General features: G+C 35.6%; 1 protein-coding gene across 7 annotated transcripts in view; it reads left to right on the top strand.

The window, feature by feature from the left end:
* Positions 1-241: 241 nt before the first annotated feature.
* Positions 242-25,619, top strand: part of pot1 (protection of telomeres 1 homolog) — a 120,335-nt gene continuing 94,957 nt past the window's right edge. Inside the window, exons 1-2 of one of the 7 annotated variants that reach the window (XM_039761160.1) lie at positions 242-262; positions 19,740-19,850. In XM_039761160.1, coding sequence (XP_039617094.1) covers positions 251-262; positions 19,740-19,850 — 123 coding nt within the window. In that variant the 5' untranslated portion in view covers positions 242-250. Of the gene's footprint in view, positions 263-4,118; positions 4,246-19,734; positions 19,851-25,619 lie in introns of those variants that run through there. The other 6 variants (XM_039761161.1, XM_039761159.1, XM_039761164.1 and 3 more) reach the window with 6 other exon arrangements.

The raw sequence follows: 25,619 nt of genomic DNA, 5'->3' as shown, positions 1-25,619 counted from the left end.
AAAAGACTGGCCATGGAGTGTATCGAGGGGACCACAAACATGACACTTGGTGCCAAGAGATTGTCCCAGGGCAGTCTTGCGGGGACGTGGAACATAGGATTCTTGCAAGACACACCCATCTTATCAAATAAGAGCAAGGACAGCCAGCAAAACATTCAATCATGTAAAGTCACATGGCACACACAGATCCTGTGCTCTCAGCAAAGAAGAAAGAGCAGTGCAGAGAAAAGAGACCCAAGGCACGATACATATGCAGAGAAAGGTACAGAATATAAAAGCAGTAACAGTCGAAAGTATTGTAGCGTCCCAGGCAAACTGAAGCCTTTTTTGTTTTAAGTGACTGTTAGGTCCGTTTGAGAGAGGGCAGAGTGCAGCACGGAAGACTGATAGCTGGGTGCTGATTGATGCGGAAAGGGGGAGGCGAGACCCGTGGGAGGAGGGGTTGGATAGGGTGCTAGAAAGTTGTGTTTGGGGTTACGCAGTCAGTGATTGTTAAAGTAGAACTTTTGTGACACTTTATTATGTCAGTCGCTACAGTATCAAAAAAAAAGATAGCACAGATCGCATTGACGCAAACAAAAGGAAATTAGTTTAAGTCAGAGAATTTCAAAAACGGGGTTTAACTCACATGCATTTATTGGTTACTTTGAAAACAAATTATTAACTGTTGATGCTGTGGATCGTTTTGTCTGTGCTGAAATTCCAAACAGAGAAACCTATCCTAAATTATGGTACAAAGTCATTAAACACGTGTCTCACTGACCTCATTTAAAAGATTCAGCATATTGGGACACGAAAGATTCCAAATATTGTTTTTACAGAAGTTCTGAAATAAAAGTGAAACTAATGAAATAGCAACAATTCAAAGAAAAAAAAAATCTTACAAGTGTGTATCCAGAAAACCAAACACAGGGGTTGGCGAGCGAAGCCCCCTAGTGACCTAAAAGATTAAGAAATGAAAAACCTAGCAAGTGGTGTAGGAATGTGGTCAGTTCTAGATGGTGTCTGTACCTACTCGTAGGAGAAAATGAAATCAGATCCTGATTCCAGAGGTTAAAGGGTACACATTGCCAATGATAAGCATATATTTTTTTTTAATTCCTTGGACCTTATTTAGAAAAAAAAAATTATCAAATATAGTGCTTCATTACTTTCAATATGCCACATTTTCAGTGTGCAGTCTTTTATAGATGTGCATTCTTATCTGATTGCATGGGTCAGGGTGCTTGTAGAGAGTCACAAATATAGTACAGTAAATAATAAGATACATAATCTTACAATTTGTCACAAATATAGTAAAGTAAATAATAAGATACATAATCTTAACAATTTTCATATCTGTGACCTGAAAAGGGATCTCTTACAGTCCTCCAAATCCAAAAATGGCCAAAGAAGATAAAAAAGAAAGTATTTTTATAGTCAAAAGATAAAAATACAGAAGGGTACAGGGCTTTGAAGGCAAAAAGTACAAAAAAATAAGGGAACAAGGAAAATGAATACCATTTGCATCTCCTCTATCTGCTCCTTCCACCTTTATTCCTTCCTGCACCTCTCTTACTTCAACCATCTGAACTCTTCTCTACTCTCCACCTAACTCCAAGTTCAACAGCCATATAATTTAGGAGGGTTATTTAACTTTTTACCTGGAACTACATCTGGTAAAAAATCAGCTACTCCTTCCAAGGTCAGAAAAGAGCAAAATACACCTTGTGGTCATTCTGGTAGAATTCTCCCTAGTAGCCCCCAGAGTCCCTGAATTCTTGGATCCCTGCCTTGTAATACAGGGACAGTCAACCCCCTGGACTTTTATACTAGGGGAGCAGAGAGACATACAGTATTATATTAAATGTCCCCCTACTGGTACCAAACAGCATGTTGCACATTATCCCCCAGTGCCCTCGACTTAACACTGGTGCCTCAAGAGTCCCTTGTTCTCTAGTGACATATTACAGAATAATGGTGCATACTGCCCCCTACCAACAGTTGAAGATTTATTGACAATGAAAAGACTGCCAGTGCATGTGCCAGCAGGCCATCCTACAGTCCTGATCCTGTCCCGCATTAGGGCAGCATTGCAGCAGTTGCACTCCCAAATAAACCCACTTTTTAATACATAAATATATATTTCAATGTAACAAGCAATGAAATAGAAATTGATCTAATTTGTTACAGTATAAAAAATAATAACCATGCAGGTTCCCATTAACATACAATATGAGGTACAGTTGGTTCAATACAGAAAAAATACATTTAAAAATGCTTAACTGTCAAATTTCAATTTGTGAACAAATATATAACAAACATGTACTGTACAATATGAATAACATAATCAGCAGCTTTAATATGTATGTATGTTAAATTAAAGCAATGAACCTTCAGCCTGGATGTACATACTGAGACTGATGGGGCTTCCCTTAATAATGCAGATATATTATTCCACAGGTTTAGGGGCCCTATAGCTAAAGACTCAGCCTCCCACAATAGTTTTATTTTTAATTAGAACCCTAAGAAAACCAGTGTTTTGACACTGTGTGCTCTGAAATATGTGAATTATTAAAAAAGGGGGTGAAAATAATTTTAATCATTATTTGACAGAAAGAGGATATGCAATTGAACCTAACCTCAGGGTCTGGTTGGCACCTTATTACACACAACACTATTAAGGAGAGAATTCAGATGGGTAAATTTGGATGGAAAAGGAAGAAGGTGCATCTCCCGTTTGGAAGACTGTGTTCTTCCCATGTCAACATGGGTTTTCTCCCTCATTTGAAGAGGAAGACTGTGTGAGTGTATCCTGAAATGGTCTGGCCAAAGCAAGGCTGATTCCTACTTTTAACCAAATGCTGATGGTAAAGGCTCTTGCACAGGCTTGCACTGGAAAATAAACAAATGTCATGTGCATGCTGAAGATCATCTAAACATTTTATTTTCCTGTAAGACTTGTAGTGAGAAGTCAAGCAAAATGACACCTTTTATTGGCTAACTAAATGCCTGAAGAAGGGGCCTGAGTTGCCTCGAAAGCTTGCATATTGTAATCTTTTTAGTTAGCCAATAAAAGGTGTCATTTTGCTTGGCTCTTCTCTACATTCATAATGGCTAACACGGTACAACACCCTAGTACTGTAAGACTTACATATACATTATTGAAACACTAACGTAAAATGTATTTAGTTGGCTATATATATATATATATATATATATATATATATATATATATATATATATATATATACTTTCAGACTGATATGAAATGCAGTAAATTTAGAAATTTAACGTTTTTAAAAAGCACATGTATTGCTCTTCACTTTTTCTAATACACATACGTAAAGCTCAATTAATATGTTGGTCCTAATCATTGTTCTCAAGTGATTAAAACTGATGTCTTATTTTCACCATGCTTATATGCTGAAAGTCCACATTTCAGATTCAGATTTTTTTCTTCCTTCTCCTCAGTGAAAACTGGAGATTGTTTAAACAGCGCCTAGGCATTAAAGCATTCGCGTCAAGGTTACTTCTAAGGGCATGGAGAATGAGAATGTGAAAAGATTATCCATCAAGAACACAACACGGCGATTCACATCTGACAGCCACCTAGAGACTGCTCACTTTCCACTCAATGCACTTTCATTACAAGCATAGTCTTACTCTTAAATTTGAGCTGGAGATGAAACTCACGGTAAAACCATATTTTAAACACTTGGCTTGATACTTTGCCATGGTCATTATCCATTATACCATTAGCTGAAAATTTTAACAGCACTCTGCAAAGATGCCTTTAACCCCTACCAAATATTTAAAACGCTCATCTTTAAAGTTGTACAACTCTGTAATTATGATATGTATACTATAAGATTAACTAAAAAACATTTAAAATAGTTTATAGCAATCATATTCGATTTTTTATTAGATTGGCAAGATTGAACAATCAATTTAAATAACGAAAATGACTTCAACCTTAAAACACAAATACTGCATTAATTAAACTTTTCGTCATATGAACGCTCTTAAAGCACTATTTGGTATAATGTGCGTTGACATTCGGTAATTGTGATTATCACTTTAAAAATTACACAAGCTACAGGTGTTTCAATAAAACTTTCCACCACAATGTAAACAAAACAGAGCACTACGAAGGTCATGCGCATGCGTATAATTCGAAGCCACCTTATGCGCTTGCGCTTTCCCTGTAACCCCGTCATGCACTTTAACCTTGGATTTCAAACGGGAGAGGGGATTTCAACAAAAGTAAGTATGTCATGATAATATGTACCACTCTGCTGAATTACATATCTTGTATTGCACGTTTAAGGAAACACAGTACGGGGCCATTTAAAACGATTTATAGCTTCAGTTAGCGCGCAAATGGAAAAACGATTAAACTATTTAATACGTCACTAGAGAGTTTTTATCTTGATTGCCTTCATCCTCTTCTTTGCCATATTCTGTTTTGTGTGTTTAGTCAATGTTACAGTGGTCCGTTAATGATGCCCGGTGTTAAGTGAAATATTGCCGTTAAAGGAACTTACTTTAAATATAACTGATCGGATGCAGAAAGTTTGTTTTTAAGGTAATTTTTTGTGATGTTCTATGGTAAATTAGGCTGCATCAGAAACAGTTTTATGTTTACGATCCTCATCGCTGTGCAAGACATTTAGTACGATAGACAGTTGTACATTATGAATTCTCTGTCAATATTAAAGTGTGTGACAGTGCTACTGACTGATTACTGCATGGACTCGAGTGTATGTAAAATATGTATACTGTTTTACAAATCTTAATATTAGTAATCGCTGTAAACGCGCACTTCGTTAATGGTTTGGCTCTTTAAGTTTTAAGTTTATTTGTTAATGTGTTTTCCAGGTTTTAGCAATTAAAAATCACCCCTCAGTGCAGTACGATATTTGTTCTTTACGTTTAGTGGCAGTTTCTGATTTTTAACAGCATTTCATTTCAGTAGTAAACTTGAATTGACTAGTTTGCTGTATTTTGAGAATTTTTCATTATTCAGATATTACTTTGAGCATTATTCAGATGTAAAAGTAAAAACAAAAGTCTACAGCAGGAGTAGGTAAAGTCAGTCCTGGAGGGCTGGAGGGGATGTAGGTTTTAATTTCTTAATGAGAATTCCATTATTTCTGCTTCCACTTTTATGATTCATTTTAGTTGTCTCACTTAGTAATATTCCCAAACCATTATTATATTATTCTTAAATAGCTGCATTAAATTCTTTTAATTGTTCCTTACTAGCAATATGATGTAAATGACAAAGAAACCAACAGTTCTCCATCTAACTTGTTCCGTTTTATGCCTATAACTTTGAACTGCGGTGGCTCAAAGTTGTAGTGCTCAAAAACAAATCAGAATACTTAAATAAAATTGCAAAACACAAATTCATCTCGGAAACAAATACAAAAGGAGCAACACACAAACAATGATGACTCTGGAAACAAATTGAAAATTTTGTAAACAAAATGTAGAAATAAAAATATAAACTAACAAGTAACAAAAAAGAAAACAGAATAAAAACAATAAGTAGACGTTTAAAAAATATCAGAAGATAAAAGTACATCATGATTTGATCAGTTTTTCAATGAGTGTTGCAGTGCAAGTGAGAACGCCACAAGCTAAAAGAAATCTGTTGGCTTTTCTGGTATTTTTTTTTATAATACAAGCAGATAATGCAATATTTGCTTTACTTCAAGTGTATATAATATTAGAAATATACATTTAGAAATGTTTTCACTTGGTAGTGAAGCTGTAACATAAATGCCCAAAGCACTGTATTTTTATTTATTTATTTAAGTTTTTTGACTTTAGCATTACATTTTTCACTGGTATATATGTTGCTGACTTATGTATTATTTAACAGTAGTGTTTGTAGAAAATCCTAACGTAGCATGACATTTTTATTAGAAGTGTTATTCACTTTTTCTATTAACATTGTAGGATTTTATTAGCCATCGCTGAATTGGACTTTTTGGCCATTTATGAATGGATGTGCATTTGAGATAACTTATTTGTCTTGACAAGAATTGGTCCAAGCTGGTTGCATGACTCTCTCTACTCAGATCACGATTAAGGAGTTCAGGAAATGAATTGGATGGCTGTATTTACATTACTTTTATTTTTTTGTGACCTTAAAATGTATAATCATTACTGTGGATTGTATGTGGATGAAATGGGAAACTATTGTCCACATTGTGGTGTTTCACATAACCGTTTACTGCAACTGCACCTTTGATCCTCTCAGCCCCAGATCCAGTGTGATTCAGGCATTTTGCATCTGTAAACTTCCAGCAAAAATTTGGACACACCCAAATGACACTGCTATTTTCCATGTATTTAAGGAAGAAACCAACTGAGGACCTGTAAGGAATTTGTTAACACTAACAAGGCATAAGTGAAGTATTATTGGCAAGGATTGGGTTCTATTTATGCAACTGGGTTTAAACAAAAATCTGCAGCCACTACAGCCCTCCAGAACCAACAGCCTACATCTGGGCTACAGTAATATATTGATAACTAATAAAAAAAAGGCTGGAGCTTGATGGCATGTTTAACAGAACATGACTTCCAAATATTTTTGACAGCATCATTAAAAAGTTTTTTTCTCACCTAATGTATATGGAGGAAGAGTTATATTTCACATACATTCACATTAATTTTGAATACATTTGCAAGCTTTTTTGAAAATATATGTTTTCACTTTATTATGTTTTATTGAGTGTAGATTAATGAGTAAAAATGGCTAATTTAGCCGTTTTAAATTAAATCTACAGCACGCAATGTGCAGAAAAGGAAGGTAATGGAATACTTTCAGAATCCAATATATTTATTTGCATATTTATTTGTTTATTTTGTTCAAAATATTCCTGTATAAATATGACTTTAATAAGATGGTTGTAATGTTACATGAAATTAAAAGAGCTGTGGTTAGTTGCAGCTAAAAAAATGAGAGAAATAGAGGACATTTAATAATGCATACAATTTTTAAAAAATCTTAAAAACTGTGTTTTGGATTTTTCATTTTTTTTTCCTCCTATAACATAAATTAATCTTTAGGCAGCCCGGTTTTACAGAGACTGCCACTAATTGCAAATTGCTCACTTAGATATATAGATAGAATTCTTTATTGTCATTATGCATACGCATAAGAGAATTTTTGTTGGTAGGACTCAGCTTCAAGGCAGAATACTTAAAATACACAATACACTATAAATAATAAAATAAACATAATAAATATAAAAGACAGCAGCAATAAGACATCATCAAGTCCAGACTTTTCCTGAGGTAATACGCCTGCAGAGACCAGTGATCTGTGTGTGTGGATCTGCAGTGGAGGAATACGAGTGTGTGTTTGATTACGAGGGAAAGTGCATGTGCATGTCTATCGGGGGGCAGGTTAGAGGTAGATGTATGTGTTTTTATCAGCAGGGGCAGAAGGACTTCACAGCTCAGTGGAAAAAACTGTCTTTCAGTCTGCTGGTACGTGTTGTTATGTTTCTGTACCACTTTCCCGAAGGAAGTGGTACAAACAGTCCATTTCCCGGATGGGTGAGATCCGCTGCTATACATTTGGCCCTCTTCTGCACCCTTCCAGCATATACAGAGTCCAGGTCTAGGAGAGGACTTCCCACAATCCCCCGAGCTGTTCTCACCACTTGCGCCAAGTCTTTCCTGTCCTGTGCTGTGCAGCTGCCATACCACACTGTCATACTTAACCTGCAATTGCTGAGTGCTTTGAATAGTGAGAAAAGCGCTATATAAATGCAAAGAATTATTATTATTATTATACTGTGACAGAGAATGCTTTCTATAGCGGATCTGTAGAAGTTTGTGAGCAGCCGAGAGGTGAATCCAGCACGTCTCCTCTTCCTGAGGTTCTGAAGTCCTCTCAAGTTAAAAAGCCATGTAACTGTCTTGTGCACAATAGGCCTATAGGAGTAGATGTTTTGTTGAAATTGATATTTTCAGAGTCTCACAAAACCTGCTGAAAGAAAAAAAAAATACAATTTTAATCCAGTGTTACAGAAGTGGTGGTCTATACAGTACTTTGAGTGCAAGGCATGAACTAGACCTGAATTGAATGTCTTTCCCTGATAGGGCCCACTAATTGGCAGTTACACTAACACAGTTCTACCTTGGGAATAAGAGTTAACACAATCTGCTCTTCATGTGGTTGTAGGGGGAAAACCCATGCAGAATGTGAACTTCACACCAGCAATGTTAGCTGTCTGGTCTAATTTGTGTAATGCTATTACATTGCTTAATTTTTGTTTCCCCACTTTTTTTAATCTTTTGATTGCTGATTTTTATTGCTTTTGTTGGTTTCATGTCAAAAAGCAAAATAACGCAAATAACCAGTTGAAATAATTGTTTTATTAGATCCACTAATATAGTGGTTCTCAACTTTTTTTTGCTTCAAAGCCCCCAGTGGATTGTATGCTAATTTAGTAATTGTAGGATGTTCGTGTATTTTCTAAACCATGTGATTTGTCAACCACAACATTGAGCCCCCTCAAATGATATTTCCCCCTTCTGTGCCTATCCTTCTGTTTTGACAAAGGTGATTGTTTTTAAACTTATTAACAAAATTTTAATTGTTGCTAGTGCTATTAGTTTGCTTGTATTTTACAGCAGTTTCTCTCCACATATGACAATCAAGTTAGCAGAAAAGACAAAAGCAACGAATGGTGCCATGGCAGCAGTCAGGTAAGCCGTGGAAGCGTGTCTAGCCTAGACACCTGTGCGGCTTTATAAAAAGTGAATGTTGCAGGGAAATCTGTGAAAATGCCGTACAATCTCCTTCATCAGTGTCACAGCTTTGGCATCTTAATAATATACTGAAAGTCTTAATGTGATTGAATTTGGGGGGTTTGTATTGTGCCAGGGATTGAACTATTGTTTGGGTCCCGTCTGCCCATTCTGAGGGAAACCTAGAAAACCTACTATGTACTGTTGGTTAGATTTTGACAGTGACAGTGAGGCATGTCATTTTCTGTTCTTTCTCTTGTTGAGTCATTATGAGCAGCCCACACCTATTTTAACTACAGTGTAGTACTATAGCTGTGATATATCAGAAACAAACATTAAAATTGGTCTTTTTAAAAAACTAACAGTTATTGTGTGCCATGTGGAGCATATTGTAGTGACTTAGTACTTGGTTTTGGTAAGGAGCCGCAGAACAAGGAAGTGGTTCTGTACCACTACACAGTTAACAAAAACTCGACCACTCTTTTCTCCGCAGACTGCATGTCTTTTCAATCCAGCTGATATGCTTACTTTCTTACCCGCCACTCTACCAAAATTGGTTCCACCCATTTTTTCCTCTCGGTGTCAGTCTTTTTCATGTTTTCACAATTTAATATGATAGGCAACATCTCCATGGTGCTTTATGGCACCCTTGACAGATCCAAGTGTGTGACATGGCTAGTCTGCAATCCAGTTGAGTTGCTATGGTAATTTGAATTTTGATGAATCGGGCCTCTTTAAAAAGATAAGTTTGACCGCCCTTTATATTTTGATTTTTAGTATTTTCACCAATTTGGAGATATTTTATAATTATTTTTATTAATCTTGTGGTACCCTAAAAATTTACTGAATCCCCCTATGGGCTGCGCCTACCCAGTTGAAAACCTCTGCTCTAATGCATCTTTATCTTCGTCATTGGTATGTCCAGTTTCCACCTTTTATCCCTTTGACATATAACTTTGATTTTTGGCTTCTGTTTTGAATGTATAGTAGCAATTTACTTCACTTATAGTTATGGCTGGGCGATAAGGCAAAAAAAAAAAAATTTAGGTTTTTTCATAAAGTTTGACCGATTCACGATTTCGATTTTTTTTATTGTGTAACTAGTCAACTTAAAACATTACAACAACATGACTTCAGTAACATTCTCTTTATAAGTAACTTGAAAAACCATCTGGTTAAGGAACATTGTATTTTTAATGGCCATGCCATACATAAATTGGTCAACAAGGTGTAAATAAATGTAAAACAAATTCACGAGTTAAATATCTTTGCAGAAGATTTGAATGAAATATGAAAGTAAATATTGTGCAATTTGAATTAAACATTAAATACTTCTGAATATATACAGTAGTAAGAAAATAACCATTTTAACCAATGTAAACATTATATCAGTCAACTCAGTTATGCAAATTTTCAACAGTAAACAAAAAAAAAAAGATTTGAAATAGCAGTTCATTGTACTTTGACAGAAATATTGTAAAGAGCTTTCTCCTTCATAACTGCAGAATATGAATCTATAACCAACAAACTCATGTTAAGTGATTGGCACTGTTATTACAAAAGCAAAACAATAATCATCATTATCATCATTTCAGCGATTAATGAAATAACATCTGAATAACTGCGATTTTAATGCTTGAATTATTAATCATCCTAACCAATGGCATTGTAAAGACGATGTCCAAAGCACTGAAGATGGGTCCAGTCGTTCATCTTCATTGCTTTGATCATGTTCGTTCCACTGTCAGTGGTCACGCACACCTGTCGATCCTCCACAAGCTTCCAAGACGCCAGCGCATCTTTAAGCCCATGACCAATTATTTCCCCAGTATGATCGTCAGGAAAATAACATGTCTGAAGGCAAAAACTTTGCAGTTTCCATTCTGCGTCAACATAATGGGCTGTAAGGCTGAAGAGTACGACTATTCCACAGGTCAGTCGTCGTAGAAAAAAAAGATGCCCTTTCAAGCTGCTCCGCTACTTTTTCACGTGTTTCAGTGTACATTCGGGGAATAGCTACGTCTTTGAAATATTTGCGGCTCGGCAACTTGTATCTTGGATCAGCAGTGTGTAGCATTTTTATGAACCCTGGCTTTTCGATGGTGTATATGGGAACCATGTCCTTAGCGATATGAAACGCCACAGCATCTGTCATTTCTTTCCATCGGGCGCCTTTTTGTCGTATGGAACGGAATTGGAAAATGATACCACTAATGACATCTGGCGTTTTGCAATTTTAGGTGGACCTTTTGCACTTGGATTTGGCTTGTTTTCATCTCTTAACTTTGAGCATTCTTCCCATTCAGCTTGGTGCCTTTGTCGCAAATGTTGGAATAAATTAGTGGTGCTGCCACTGCCGGTTGAAACTGACTTTCTGCATATTTTGCATTTGACAAAAGTTTGTTCGACGTCTGAACTCTCGAATCCGAACCATTTCCAAACCACAGAGGAAACGTTACTACCTTTCTTTGGCACAAGGTCACCCTGACGTGAAGAGCCGTCCATCTCTATGATATTATTTCTGTAGCCTATTACGTTCCTTCATAGAGCACTGTATTCACAGGTGAGAGGTTAATTAGGCGCGCCATCATGTGTTCGGAGTCGGACAAGCCTCTTAATTATTCTGCCATAGGTGCAATTACAATGTATCTAATTTTTTATTAAAAAATCGGTATACCTCGATTTAATAAAAAAATAAATCGTCTTAAAATGTAAATTCGAATTAATCGAAAAAATCGCCCAGCCCTACTTATAGTTCTGACTTTAGGGAATATTAGTCTGTGTAACTTTAGTGCAGAGTGAAAAGAGCATATCGATGCCAGCATATCCAGAAAGTTAAACTAAGAAAGTTCATTCTGTTAGTCCATACAATGTACAGTTTATATGAGCTAAAATTTTGTCTTGGTGTACTGCAGTGTCTGAAGTCTTTCTTTGAAATCAACATCTACCATGAACTCCTTGTTCTGTATGTAACATCTATTCAGTATAAATTTTGCTTCTTTCCTAGATATTTTGACAATAACAACATAATTCAAAATATTTTTCTTGTGACATTTTTATATGATTATTTTGCATGCTTTTTGGGGTAGGTGTTTTTGCTTAAGTTGTTTACGATAAAAATTAAGATTTTTTTCCTTCTGAGGAACATCTCTTGTGTGCTCAAGGAAATTTTTGTCATAAATATAGGTCAGTGTTAAACAGATAGACATAGGGATATCTGTGTACTACAACAGAAGACCGCAAAGGAGTATATACTGTTAAATAGTCTTATTATTGTGAATCAATTCTTTTTCCACATGCTGAGTACAGATTAAGAAAAGAATGAGTTCTGGTTAATAAATGGGTTGTACTGCAACCATGAGGACTGGAGTTTGATGCTTTTAATCTAATATCAGTATCAGGATCTGACACATTTGTTGAGCCATTTCCTGACATGTTTCCTTATCATATTATTGGTTTATTTAAGGTTTGTGTGATGTAATTTTGAATCTTTGTGTATATAAGTTTGTAAGTTGCACTCTTTTGATCCTACTGAAAGGTGACATACAGTATGTTCTAATTTCAGCGTGAATTACCATCACTTGGCAAGGTCACAGCTGGAAGTGACGGCCAATTGTTTAGGTCAGGACAGCCATCTTGGTAAACTAGTTCAGATATTTAGGGTTTACCTTTAACTCTCATGTCATCTTTGGGAAATAATCAAGATCTTCGTAACTTTGGCTTTGTTGAGCAAATTTACTCCCTGAGTAGGCAACATTTACCCCTGATTGGGAATCCTTATTTTAAATCTTGATTCATTATTAACCATATTAGGTTAAATTAACAACTTTTGTTTATAGTTGTTTTGTTTTTTTGAAACTGATGAGAATTCTGCAAGACTCCTCAATTACATAATTTTAGTTGCCTAAAATAGCTGTTTCTTTCCTTGTGTTTCCTTATTCCACTGGAATGAGATTTTGCTGGAGAAGATTAAGGAGAATTTATATAGACCTCAGTATCATAATTTGGTTTGAGTAATTGTTTTCATAATTGCTTAAAGTCTTGTTGGCTTTAACACACAGCCATAAGAGTTAAGTATAACTTAGCTGCGTTTGTCTTAGTTGGAGAAGCTTGATTGTCAGTTTCGACAAACTACAGGTTAAAGAAAACTTGATGTCTCTTCTCAGATTAAAAGAGATTATATTTGAAAATTACCACATTCGTATTTTCCCAGATTGCTCCCCTTCAACAGTTGCTAAATGCACCACATTCCACATCATTAAACAATGCCTATGCAGAGCTGAAATTGGATACAGCCTCTTGTATCCTGCCAAATTAAAAGAGGTTATGGAAGGTCAGTTTTACATTTTTAATTCTCAGGATGAAGCAGAAAAAGAGCTAAAAAGACAGATCCCAACATCCTTTTGAAACAGGATTGTGAGCCATATCGTGTCCTGGCGAGGCAAAGAAGATTCTACTTGCAACTTGGTCCATATGTAATGTGACATTTGCTGTAATTATACATTCTTTTTCCTTTTCAGACACTTTTCTTTCACGTCTTACCCTTGGTTTATTGCATCGGAAATGTACTATCATACGTTCTTAGTCTCCATGGAAACCGCTTAACATTATTCCCTAGGTTTATTGCATTTGGACTGTATTGTCATCAGATATCTAAATGTTAACATTTTCTACACTGCTGCTGGGGTGTTTGTTTTCTCTGTCACCCTTGGAAAAACACTGTCTTGCACCCTTCAGTAATCAGCCAGCTGTGCAGAAGAAGAGACCCTTATTTGAAGCACAGTGATATCTATCAACAGTGGTGTGAAAAACTATTTGCCCCCTTCCTGATTTCTTATTCTTTTGCATGTTTGTCACACAAAATGTTTCTGATCATCAAACACATTTAACCATTAGTCAAATATAACACAAGTAAACACAAAATGCAGTTTTTAAATGATAGTTTTTATTATTTAGGGAGAAAAAACATGCAAAAGAATAAGAAATCAGGAAGGGGGCAAACAGATAGTTTTTCACACCTTTGTCTGTCTGTCTGTCTGTCCACTCTTCACTTAGCTCTGCTGATGGGTTCATCAGAAGTTTCACTTTGTGTATTCTTCAATGTGTTTTTTTCATACCAGGGGCCTGCCTGGGATCAAACACTCTGATCAGCTTATATACCTCCTTCACAGAATTGACATCCCAGTGTTTTCAAAACGTAGCAAAGGCCAGGTGGAATGCATTATGCAGATGGTTAAGCACTTCTCTCCTCTGTCACATGCACATTTAATTCAACAGCTCATCAGTTTTGCACCAAAGCCATAGATTTTTGCAGTTCCATTCATCAGGCAGTGGCCACATTCTCCATGATGTATGCTGATACTGGTGTAGGACAGTGAGTGCCCTCCAGAATTGTAACAGCTGTGATAAGTTTGATTCATTCCTTTGAGATGAAGGTTAACTTCACTTTTAGGGTCTTCAGTTTTTCCTCAGTTTCAATCAGCTCTAGGACATTTGTTACTACTTGAACTGATGTGTTCCAAGCCAGAAAAACGTCTTTGTAGAGGTGAATATGTTCAACACATACTGTACTGATTCGAACCAGCTGTTACACCTTGTGTTTCCTGCCTTGGGTGAGGGTTGGTGTTGGTCAGCACAATTTCTTTCAGTGTCAAGAAGGTTGGTCATCTCCTTTTCCTGGCAGGCTTCTTGAAGAAGGCAGACTTCACCCACATCACTAGTGAGACAGCCTCACTGAAATATTTATAGTGCTGCCAGGTTTCTATCACCAAACTGATGACATGACACAAGCAGGTTGAATGCACACTGTTAGGTATAAACCCCTTTAAAACTTCATGCTATGCTTTCAGACTGTATAATGCATTGTCTGTAACCACTGCTATTACTGCATTAAGATTCAGCTGGTTGTTGTGAAGGGGCCGAAGTACTGCCTGTGAAAAGGTTTAAAAATTGCAGCTCTCCATAAAGATAACTAGTTTAAAAAGCTTTACATCTGTAGGTTCATTTTCTGCATATCTTAAAATAATTAATTACAAGGCAAAAGTAACTAATCGGCAAGATGCTAAATAAGGGAATTAAACAGAAAAAAAAGAAAAGGAGACCCACTTTTAGTGGCTCATTGCATCTGAGGAGAAGCCTGCTCTTCCTCCCAGGTTTGTTGGTGCGGAGTTTATAACGGAAGAGTCAAATTTGGAACTTGAGTGCCTCGTCAACACAAGGCAAAACATTTATTAAATCCAGAAACGTTAATTTTCAAAAAGGACCTTAACAACCAATGCCGTTCACTAATAACATTTTTCTACAAGAAAGACTGTTAATACTGGTTAAATATAATTTAATCGGTTCAATGACTTACAGTAAATACAGCCTGTACAGTCAGAACTGCGTACATAAAAGAGTAACCATATAGCCAAATGTTTACTCACCTGTCACTATGGTGAGAACGCTGTTGTATCAGCTCTCTGTGGTTTCATCAACTACAACATATATTTTCTTATCATGAATCTTTTGAAGAATGGCATCCATATGTTGTTCAAGGACATGGGACACGTGAGTTTGACAAAGACTGCTCTCATGAGTTTGTTTTTCCTCTATTGTTTACTGAAGAGGAACACTCATTGACCTTAATTTCTACTTGTTTTTGAAATGGGTTTTAGATTTGACGTGGTCATTGCAAATATGTTTTCAAGTCCAGTCTATGGTATGCTTGCAAAACTTACAGAAAAGTTGTCCAGATTAGTAAAAGTCACCGGGATATTGTTGTGCTCTCAATTTTGCAGTTAAGCTTGTGTTTCTTAGTTTTTTGGATATACAGTAGTTGGGGTTTCTGATACTACACGCTTCAACATTTCCTCCTATGTCATGCATCTAGCAAACTCACATTCCTTTAACAAGAAAACATACAAAAACATGCGCACAAACAGGTAGAGGCATTTCTACAAAGAATTGTGTTCACTTGAAAAACAACAAACAAGATAATGGTATCTGGATGATAAAACTACAGATTACTCAAATGTTTAATATATTGGAAAGTTTTGTAACAGTTAACCCCTTTAGTCTCTAAATTCCACAAATTTCCATTTTTAAATCTTAAATACATTTTTATGCGGTAATTCCATGATTCTGTCCGTGTTTCTCTGCATCGCGGAAATCATAGGGCCCTGATGTGTGTGTACTGGTTTAGGTAAGGCTATAGTTTTTTAAAACAGTGGTTTGGTTGTGAAAATAATCAACAATTATTTGCAGGCCATATTTTTGAAGATTTAAGATACCACTTTTTCTTGAAGGAAACATGGTACTTTGTAAATGCAATGGTAATTATTCGGTTTTCACAATGACAGTGTCATTAACACTCTTGCATTCAAAATGTATTTGTTCTAAAACAACACTTGGATTCACTTTTGAATGGCTTGTTATTTCTTCATTGCCATTTATTTTAGACTGTCCTAATAGACAGGATCATAGCCTGTCTACTGTATATATAAGTGTCATAGTATTTTAGGGAAACCTTGAAGCAAAAAAAAAAAAAGGATTGGGAAATGTAGCCCAGCTATAAGTAATCGAATTATATAGCAACAGCAAAGAGCTTTGACCTGAGCCAATGTAAAAAGCAAAATCCACATTTTAAGGTATTTTGCTGTTTATTACAAGTTTATCCAAATTCATATTTTCATTTAAAATGTATCTGTTAAATAAAAAGTGTAAATTGTTTGAATTTTTTACATTGTGAATTCCAAATTAAAAAATGTCATTCAGGAAAGAAAATAAAGGCTGACATTTCAATGCAAAAAACAAAATTATCTTCAATTTCCTGGCTTTATATCTGTATTAGTAAACAATAGAAAAATGTTAAAACAACTCAGAATGCAATAATATATCCATTCAGACAGACATATATGTATATTTAAAAATGATGTATATGTGTTGGAGCTATGGCTGTGGAGTCAGTACACAAAATCGTCAACTCTGACTGCATTCAAAAGTTCTAGATCACCCAGAAATGTTCATGTTTTTGATGGAAATTGATACCTTTTCTTTATGAAGATACTATTAAATACATTTAAAAATATAGTCACTGCATTACTAGTGGGTATAGTGGTTATTACTGGTTGAAATTATTGATTTTTAATTTATTATTCACATATGACTGCAAAGCTCAATTTTCAGCTGCAATTCCTTTAGTATCTTAATGGTAAATTCTCTTAGCTTGTCCTGAATTAGTTGTGTTTAAATGGTAATTGATTATTAGAAAAACCTATGAACATGCATTATCACCCTTAGAATATGTTATTCTATTGACTTGGATTGCTAGGTACTGGTATTCATAAAGTTTGGTTCTGGGTTAAAAAATGGCCAAAATGAAACTGATTTCTAAAGAAATATGTCCGTCTGTTGTATTACTGCAAAACGAAGACAATTCCATATGACAGACTGCCAGGAAACTGAGGATTTTATACAAAGGTGTCTGTTACTGTCTTGAGAGGAGAGGGTGAATTGGATCTAACCAGGATAGAAAAAAAAAGTAGGAGGCCCATATGGGCAACTGCAAAAGAGGGTACGAATATCAGAGTGTGTAGTCTGAGAAACGAATGCTTTACATCCCCAGTTGGCTTATTCACTAAAAACACACCATATTTTATTTACAAAAAAGAAACATGCTTAATCTAAGTAAGGGTTGAAAAGGGGAGGGAGTTGATCATCAGCTCTAGGTGAATGGTAGGAAACCGCTTTGGATAGGTTACATTCATTCACCCACAGTTTCACTTGATTGGGACCAGATTAGTGATGCTAGTTAACCTAGCCTGTGAATCCTTGGGTAAATGGGAAGAAAAACTGGAGTACCCAGAGGAGTACAAACACAGAATGTGCAAACATCATACTGACAAAGACCAATTCCAATCCAGGACTCTGGATCTGTGAGGTTGGAGAACTAACTTCTGTGCCACCATTTATTGTATGAAATTTCCTATACTGACAGATGCTTCAGTTTTGGTATGGCTCCTGTAGCAGGAGGTTTTTAATTCATACAGTTTCCTTTTTAGGAGTGAAGTCATGCGTTTTATGAATTACTCATTTAATTATATGGAATCCTGATGTTCTCCGTGTGTTTTGTCATGCATTTCTAATCTTATAGGTTTTCCTTTCTTAAAAAATAATTCAAATATCTTGTAGAACAGATCTAAGTAGTGATGAAAAAACATAGGTACAAATGATGCAGAACAATTCCTACTGGTGTAATTCACCCATCTGTCTGTCTTTCCAGTACTGCATTAAACACCTTTTTCTTCAACTTGTATCTCTTGTTCACAATCTCTAAGCTCTCTTCCTTCTAAAAGTGAAACTTGTCCCAAGTCACATTTTCGCTGAAAGCAACTTGGGCACCTAGCATTAGGCATCTTTAATTTCCTTCTGGGATCACTTCTGGCCAAAATCAAAATAACTTCCTTTATCTTTAAAGTCATTGGATGTCAATGCAGTGACAAATATAAACCTGATGGCACCCTTTCACCTCCAGTGGCATCATAAGTAACACTGCTATTACAAGATTTTCTGTCTATCTCAGGGCCTTTCTTACTGAAATACAGGCTTTTGCCACAAAATACAATAGCACATTATGTGCCTCAGTTGGACTCTATTGTATTATGAGAAGATTATCTACTCATATGTCATACTTGCTGTGTAAATTCTGGGTAAATAATTGTAAATTACCATTCAGTGCAGTATTATACATTTTGATAAAGTAAACACGTTAATTGTCCATGTAGTTAGCACATTCTTCCCTGCCTTTTAAAGAACAGTTAACTTTTTTACAACATATTAATTGTCAGTACTTTGTATTGCATAATCTACACTAGTTAGGCTATGGAAGGAACAGCATTGATCCTTTTTCTAAACAGTTTGAATATGATTAATGTAGTTGCCAGCATTTTTTTCACCAATATTCAGCATATATTGCATTTTAATTATATACTAGTTCTTCCCCAAGGTGACTAGTTGTGTGGTAAAGAGGGAAATGGGCAGATGAGGTGTGTTAGTAATCTTCTGTCTTTTTAAACAACACATGAATAATCTGTTTCTTTGTTCTCTATTCAGCACAGACATATTTCATAATGCTTAAGCCAGTGGAAAAAATTACAATACTTATGCTCTGTTTTGTTATATAATTTCCAGCATTATGGTTTCCAGGTTGTGTTTAAAAAAAACAAACAAAAAAAAAAAAACACTAAAACGTTATTTAAACTTCTAAGATTGGCTCAAGGCCTCTTTTGCATTAAAATTATTTTACCCAGATGAGAGATTGTAAAATGTTGTGGTCCCACTATTGCTTAGTTTTTTCCCCACTGAATGCTAAGCAATATGTGCCCTTCAAGCAGTAGTCTGTCACTTTTTAGCACAGTTTTGCATGTCAATTAATGTTTAATGCTTAACAAAAAATAAACTGAAACGTGTCCTCTTAAAATGCTAATAGATTCTCTTCTCTGCATTAAGATTTTCAGGGGAGTTTTATTGAAGTAATTTGCTAATTTCTTTCAAGCAGGGATTCTTCTTTAAAACCATCTTCAGTAGGTTTGGTTCCAATACTACTGATTTCTCCATTTTGTTTTTATTTCACACAATAAAGGTTCTGTAGTGTATATAACTTTTTTTTTTTTTTTTTTATCTTGTAGTTTTAGTAACCCTGTTTTTCTAGTGCACAATTGTTTTTCTTACAGAGAAGATATTTTATTAAATCTAAGTGTCATTACACAAAATGTAAAGTGTTTCTGTAAATACTGCATATATAATTTAACAAAGCTTTAGTCAAAGTTTGTTTCTTTGATGTTCTTTCTTCTTACAAAATCTTAATTTCATATTTTTCACATATATTTTTATGGGTCCAGAAGTAAACACTATTTTGTCTTTGATAAGTTGCTGTTAAGAAAATTAGATTCATGTATCCTTATGTATGTTTTTTCTTTTTTTTTTTTTCCTTTTTTTGAGCAAAGAACATGCCTCTCCACTTGGTGACAGATGAATCTTTTCTTCCAAAACATCTGACGCTTGCAGAAGCAAATAAGTTAAACCTGGATGACTGTTGCACAGACATGTATGTTAAGGTATACAACATACACCCAAATATATTTGATTTTAAGTTTATGGTGTGAAGTACTGTCAGTTTAAATGAGTTTACTTGTAATCTTGTAAAATCAGAACTGAATAATTATTGTCATTTGTATGTTTTAAAACAGCATTCTGTATCAGAAGTAATAAATATTTTTTGCAGAAATTCTTAATTGTGATTGTGGCTTAATGCTATTTTTAAGGTATGATTTTTGTATTTTTTCAAATTAGAATACAGTTAGGGAATGGTGCCATTTGCACCAGACGCTTTGCATCATGTACTTCGTGAAGCAGTATCCATCCAAAGTAAAATAAAAAAAAAACTTTCCTTAAGTGTCTTGGCAATATGGCAATATCGTGAAACAAATGTCTTAAAATATTCATAATATGTCAAATTCAAAGTTGAGAATGTGCCCCTTTTATTGATTCACATCTTGAAATAGTAAATTAGTGCATACAAACATGTTTTCATAGCAATATGTTATAGCATATTATGAGAAACTTGTTATTTGAACAAATCAGGAATTTCTTCCTTTTTATTTTGCTGGTTTCGTATTCCTTCACAAGTGTGTTGTTATCAGTACCTGGATTACTAAGAGCTAAAGTTGCAAACTCTTAAGAAAAATGAGAAAGGCAATTTATAGGACCTGGCACTAACATTGCACAGTTTGGAATGTCATGTTGTGACCAATGAGACAAATGGCTGTATTTGCTACAGCTGTTTGAAAACCTGCAAGTACCTGGAAGGAAGACTGTTTTGATCTTTGTAACTGCAATTTACACTGCTGATGGGAACTCGTTTCCTGCTGCCTTCAACACTGAAAGTCTAAACACTGTTTTCTGTATTCCTGCAATAAATGAAAGTAGCCATCAGGGCCAGGTGGACACTTTTAATTTGAATTATTTTCATTTTGCTACAGCATACTTGACAGTCTAACTACATATTATAGTGTGGCCTAAGAGATATGATTTACAACTTGTTTCACAGTGCATATTCTAGTGTACTTTGCTGCACAATTACTTGGTTTGTTTATGTCCTCCAAGTGTGACTTCACAGTTTTGTAGTTGTTTAAGGGAAGGTGAATGGAAGTAGTAGGTACAAGATTTTTTGTTTTTATTATTTAAATGTTTAATTACATGTTTAAATAAGCTATAAGTCAGAAATGAAATACATGTATGCCTTTGTAGAGAATTTAGTGCTTTTGTGAACTTAAAAGCACATAGCCAAAATATGAGGAATGTCTTTCATTAAGGAAATTTAACATAATTATTAAGTTTGAAGTGAAGTTGGTACATACAAGATTATCTAGTAAACGGCTCCAAGTGCTATGAGCATTCCAGCTGACATACAAAACATACAGTCAGCATGCCATTTTGCAATCAATTTAATCCCATTTTGAAATCATTTAATATTTAAAATTAAAGTTCAGTTTATATTGTAACAGATTATTGTTTTACACAACTTGAAATTTAATCCTAATGTTTATTCTAATTCTATTCACTACAGACAACTAACACAATTTACATTATTTTCTAAGTTATCTTACAGCCTTTTAATTTAAAATAAAAATGCTTGGAGTTAGAAAGCACTTTGGTACTAAATGAAAATGCACAGTGAGAAATAAAGTTTGAATAGATAGTAGTTCTCTTCATGAAGATTTAGAAACTATTGACTTTCATTAGGTTTTGTAGCATCAGCTATATTCCACAGATATGGTACTATTATATATTGTTGCTCCTGTACATGTTTGCAGGGAGTTGGCCTCTTATCTCCCCCAGCCATCCAACACTGTTCATCTACCTTTCAAATTGAATAGTACCTTACACAGTCAATTAAATAATCAGATTAAAACAACAGAATAGAAAAATGAGATTTTTAGCACTTTTGCCAGACAGCTAAGAACAATGCTTGTTGAGTGATGATGTATGTATAAATCCGTGGCAGCTGATGGTCTTTTAAACAGGAGAGGCACATGGTAGGCCTACATCATAAAATGAGTCAAATTTTGCCCTTTGTTCATTTTGTAGAAAATGGTCTCTGACCCTGTCATACCAACTGGGAGGGAGTTTTTTCCAGAGGCTTCACCAGTTTCCTCCCAATGCCCAGAAGAGCAAGGTTGCTTAAATGGTTTTGGCCCATTGTGTTGCAGTTGTATGACTTGACTTGTTTTAAGCAGATGAAACTCTTTTCTGCACCTACTGATGTAGCTCCAATTGTTGCCACTAAAGAGAGTAGCTTGTATAGCTGAGGCATTGCACTATCCAACCCATGTTTTTAAAAAACAGAAATTACACAGCTTACCCATGTTGCTGTGTAAGTCGCAATTTGAATATAGGATTTTAAGTTCAGAACTCAGTCTCCCTGAATTAAAGAGATGGCCATAACTTTTCAGGACATTTTGGAATGCCTCCTCCTAATGAAAATTGCATAATTAGATCTGGACCACCCTATACTTTCTAAATTTGACAAACACTGAAAAATCTGGTCTAGGATGGTCATATACACTGTACAGATTTCTGTAATGCTCCTGGGGATCCTGCAATTGTAACAGACACCAACACTTTTGCCAAGGCTCATTTTGAGGTTCTGTTGTGAGATTTGCATAAACGGCTTTGAAAGCCTACTCTGACCTCTCAATTCTTTGTTTGCTGTAAAGAATGTCCATAGCCCTCTGCTGCATAATATCAAAGACCACATCAGCTGCTGAAAAGATTTGTTCATGTGTATTCAACATGAAAACAAACTCATAATCCTTCAGTGACCTTAAAAATCTTTGGCAGCATTGAGTGTGTCCTCATCTACTATCTTCTCATCTTCGATAATCTTTTCAAGTCAGCAGGAGCCCATCATAGTTGTTGCCATCGTGCTCACTATGATTTAAAGCGACATCCTCTTGGTGGATTTAGAAAAAAAATGTGGCAAACCCAGAGATGCAAAAAACATTCTGAATTCAGACAAGTATTTTGCCTACTGAGAACGCCAGATTCAGTCTGTTTGCATAGCAGTATACAAACATTGCATTGGGGGCTATCGCTTCAACTTAAGCCTGAAGTACATTCAGAGAGGAAACTGTGACACCAGCCCCATTTATAGGTTTGAGCCACAAGTTTTTATTTGCAATTGTAGTCCTGCATGTTTACATTTAAAACATCAAAAACCAACTGGGCATATCCCCCTGAAACATCAAAAAATCCAACAAATTGCTTTTGAATTTGACCTGCAGTATTGAAATATCGAACTATGAGATACAGTTCTGCAAGACATGAAATGTCAGTTGTCTCATCTACTTGCCATGCAAAAAAGGAGCAGTTTGAACTTGATCCTTGATTTCATCAACAACAGTGACTGCAATAGTAGAAATCAAATCATTTTAAATGGAATGGGACATGCCAGAGAAAAACACATGACTGGAAGTGTGTGGCCAAGACATGATCATATTTGGATAATGCTTCAGTGATTTATCTGTAATTCCCCTTTTTAGAAGATTCACTACCCTCATTGTGCCTTCTGAATACCAGCTCTTAATAGTCCAGCAGTAAAGTGACATCAATTAGACGATTCTGCAAGGCCTTGTTTTATTTCAATGTTTCATTGTGTTTTGACACCTGAATGTGATCACCATCGATAATTACATGCTCTACTCTTACCCTGCCAAGACAACTTAACCATGCAAATGAACTCACGTGTTCATTGCTTATATCTTGCCTGTTGTGTGCCCTGTCAACGTTAGATCCCCAAGTTTTGACCATACAGCTTGAGATGTTTTCATTAAAAGGTATAAGCAACAGTACATTCTCTTTGTCACAACACTTCCAGTCAGCCAGCTCATCTTGTCATACCAGGAGAGTTGAAAAGACCAGTTATTTTTCTCTGACTTTTGAACCAAATCAATCTTGGGCTTTGAGTCTTTCCTCATAAGGAAGACTATCAAATGGCTTCGCCAAAATCGGGGCAACCCTGCAACCAAGTTTGAAATAAACGCTTGAACTTTACTAAACTGAAACAAGGAGCAAACTCAAGAAGGCTATGTTTATGTTTTTATTTACAGTAGGATATGTACAAATGAAAACAGGGGGCTATATCGCTAGCAATTAACAAACTACAAGCAGCAGCTTGTCTCATGGCTTCACTTTACAAAAATCTGCACAGGAGTGAACTTGAGATACTCCAATGCCAAAATACTGTTAATTTAAAAGCGGTCCAGCCCCTTTGACAGTTCCTCCAGTCATCATGCAACATCTCAGCATCCTGGCCAGCCCACAGCCCCATTTACTTCCAAAGACACTGTGCTTTCCTGGCAATGACGTTTTGAAGCATTTGTCCAATAAATGTCTAACTTTGCTGCACTGAAAACCGAGCATATTCTGAAGTGCCATTAAAATCCAGTGAAGCTGTACTTCAGTGGGTTTTAATGGATCATGCTACCATGGTAATGTATGAGAAAAAAAATCACGTTAGACAACCTTCAAGAGATTATTGCGGTTTCTGAATGAACTAGCTATGAGGTTGAACACATTCTAACGTGCTGTTTGTAATAGCAATGTAAATGCAACAGTAAATATTTGACAATTTTTTGGGACGTTTTAGAAGAGGCCGAGTCTTCGAGCAATCACCTCTGATATAAATATGATGCATGTAGCCGTAACCCATCTAGGCACTTCCCAAATGTATCTTCAGTTAATTTAAATTTGAACCATATTCAATAGAAGTCGTGTAACAATTTTTCTCATTAAGAAAAATAAAGGTATTATCTTTAAGTCATCACTAAGTTTTGAAAAGCAAATCTCCACGGTAGTAAAGTCAGGCTTTTACCAACTGAGGCAAATTTCTAAACTAAAATCCTTTCTATCACAGAAGGACTTAGAAACAGTCATTCATGCCTTTATTACATCTTGCCTTGATGATTGTATTTCATTATATGTGGGTCTGTCAAAATCTGCTCTGTCGCACCTTCATCTGGTTCAGAATGCTGCAGCTTGATTTCTTGATTGGGTCGAGAAAAAGGGATCACATCTCCCCCATTCTAGCCTCTATCCACTAGCTACCAGTAAAGTGTTGCATTGATTTTAAAATCTTGTTGTTTGTTTTTAAAGCCTTGCATGGTCTTGCTCCAAAATATATCTGTGACCTCCATCACCCCCATGTGCCACCAAGAACGCTGAGGTCATCTGGACGACTGCTCCTTTTAGTGCCAATATCTCGGCTGAAATCAAGGGGAGACCAAGCTTTTTCAGTTCTTGCTCCTATGATTTGGAATTACTTGCCTCTGCACATCAGGTCTTCATCCTCTATCGAGGTTTTTAAAAGTCGGGTTAAGACCTACTTGTTTTCTTCTGTCTTTCACTGTGTATGATGGGATTATGGTGGATGTTACAATTGGTTGTTTTATTAATCTGCTTTTGCATGATTGTTTGTGTTGTGTTTATTTTAATGCTTTTTTGTACAGCACTTTGGTGCAACCTCTGTTTTAAATGTGCTTTTATAAATAAAAATAATCTAATCTAATGAATTTTCAAGAGCATTACTGAATTCAAAATGTCTGAGAGTTACTTTGCCAATGTGATCATCTTTGTCATGATTGTAAATCCACTTTCTGCCTCTGTTAACACAGGCTTGTGGAATCCTGGCACTTATTCTAGCAGCACTAGTTGCAAGATAGAAACCAGCTCTGAATGGACATACTCAAGCACTTGTGATGTTACTTGTACTAACATTTTTAAAAGTCTTTAAACATCCTTACTCTGTCTTTTAGAGTAAATAGATA

The sequence above is a fragment of the Polypterus senegalus genome, chromosome 8, assembly GCF_016835505.1.
Source record: "Polypterus senegalus isolate Bchr_013 chromosome 8, ASM1683550v1, whole genome shotgun sequence".
NCBI lineage: Eukaryota > Metazoa > Chordata > Cladistia > Polypteriformes > Polypteridae > Polypterus > Polypterus senegalus.
This window is presented reverse-complemented; position numbering and strand designations above follow the sequence as displayed.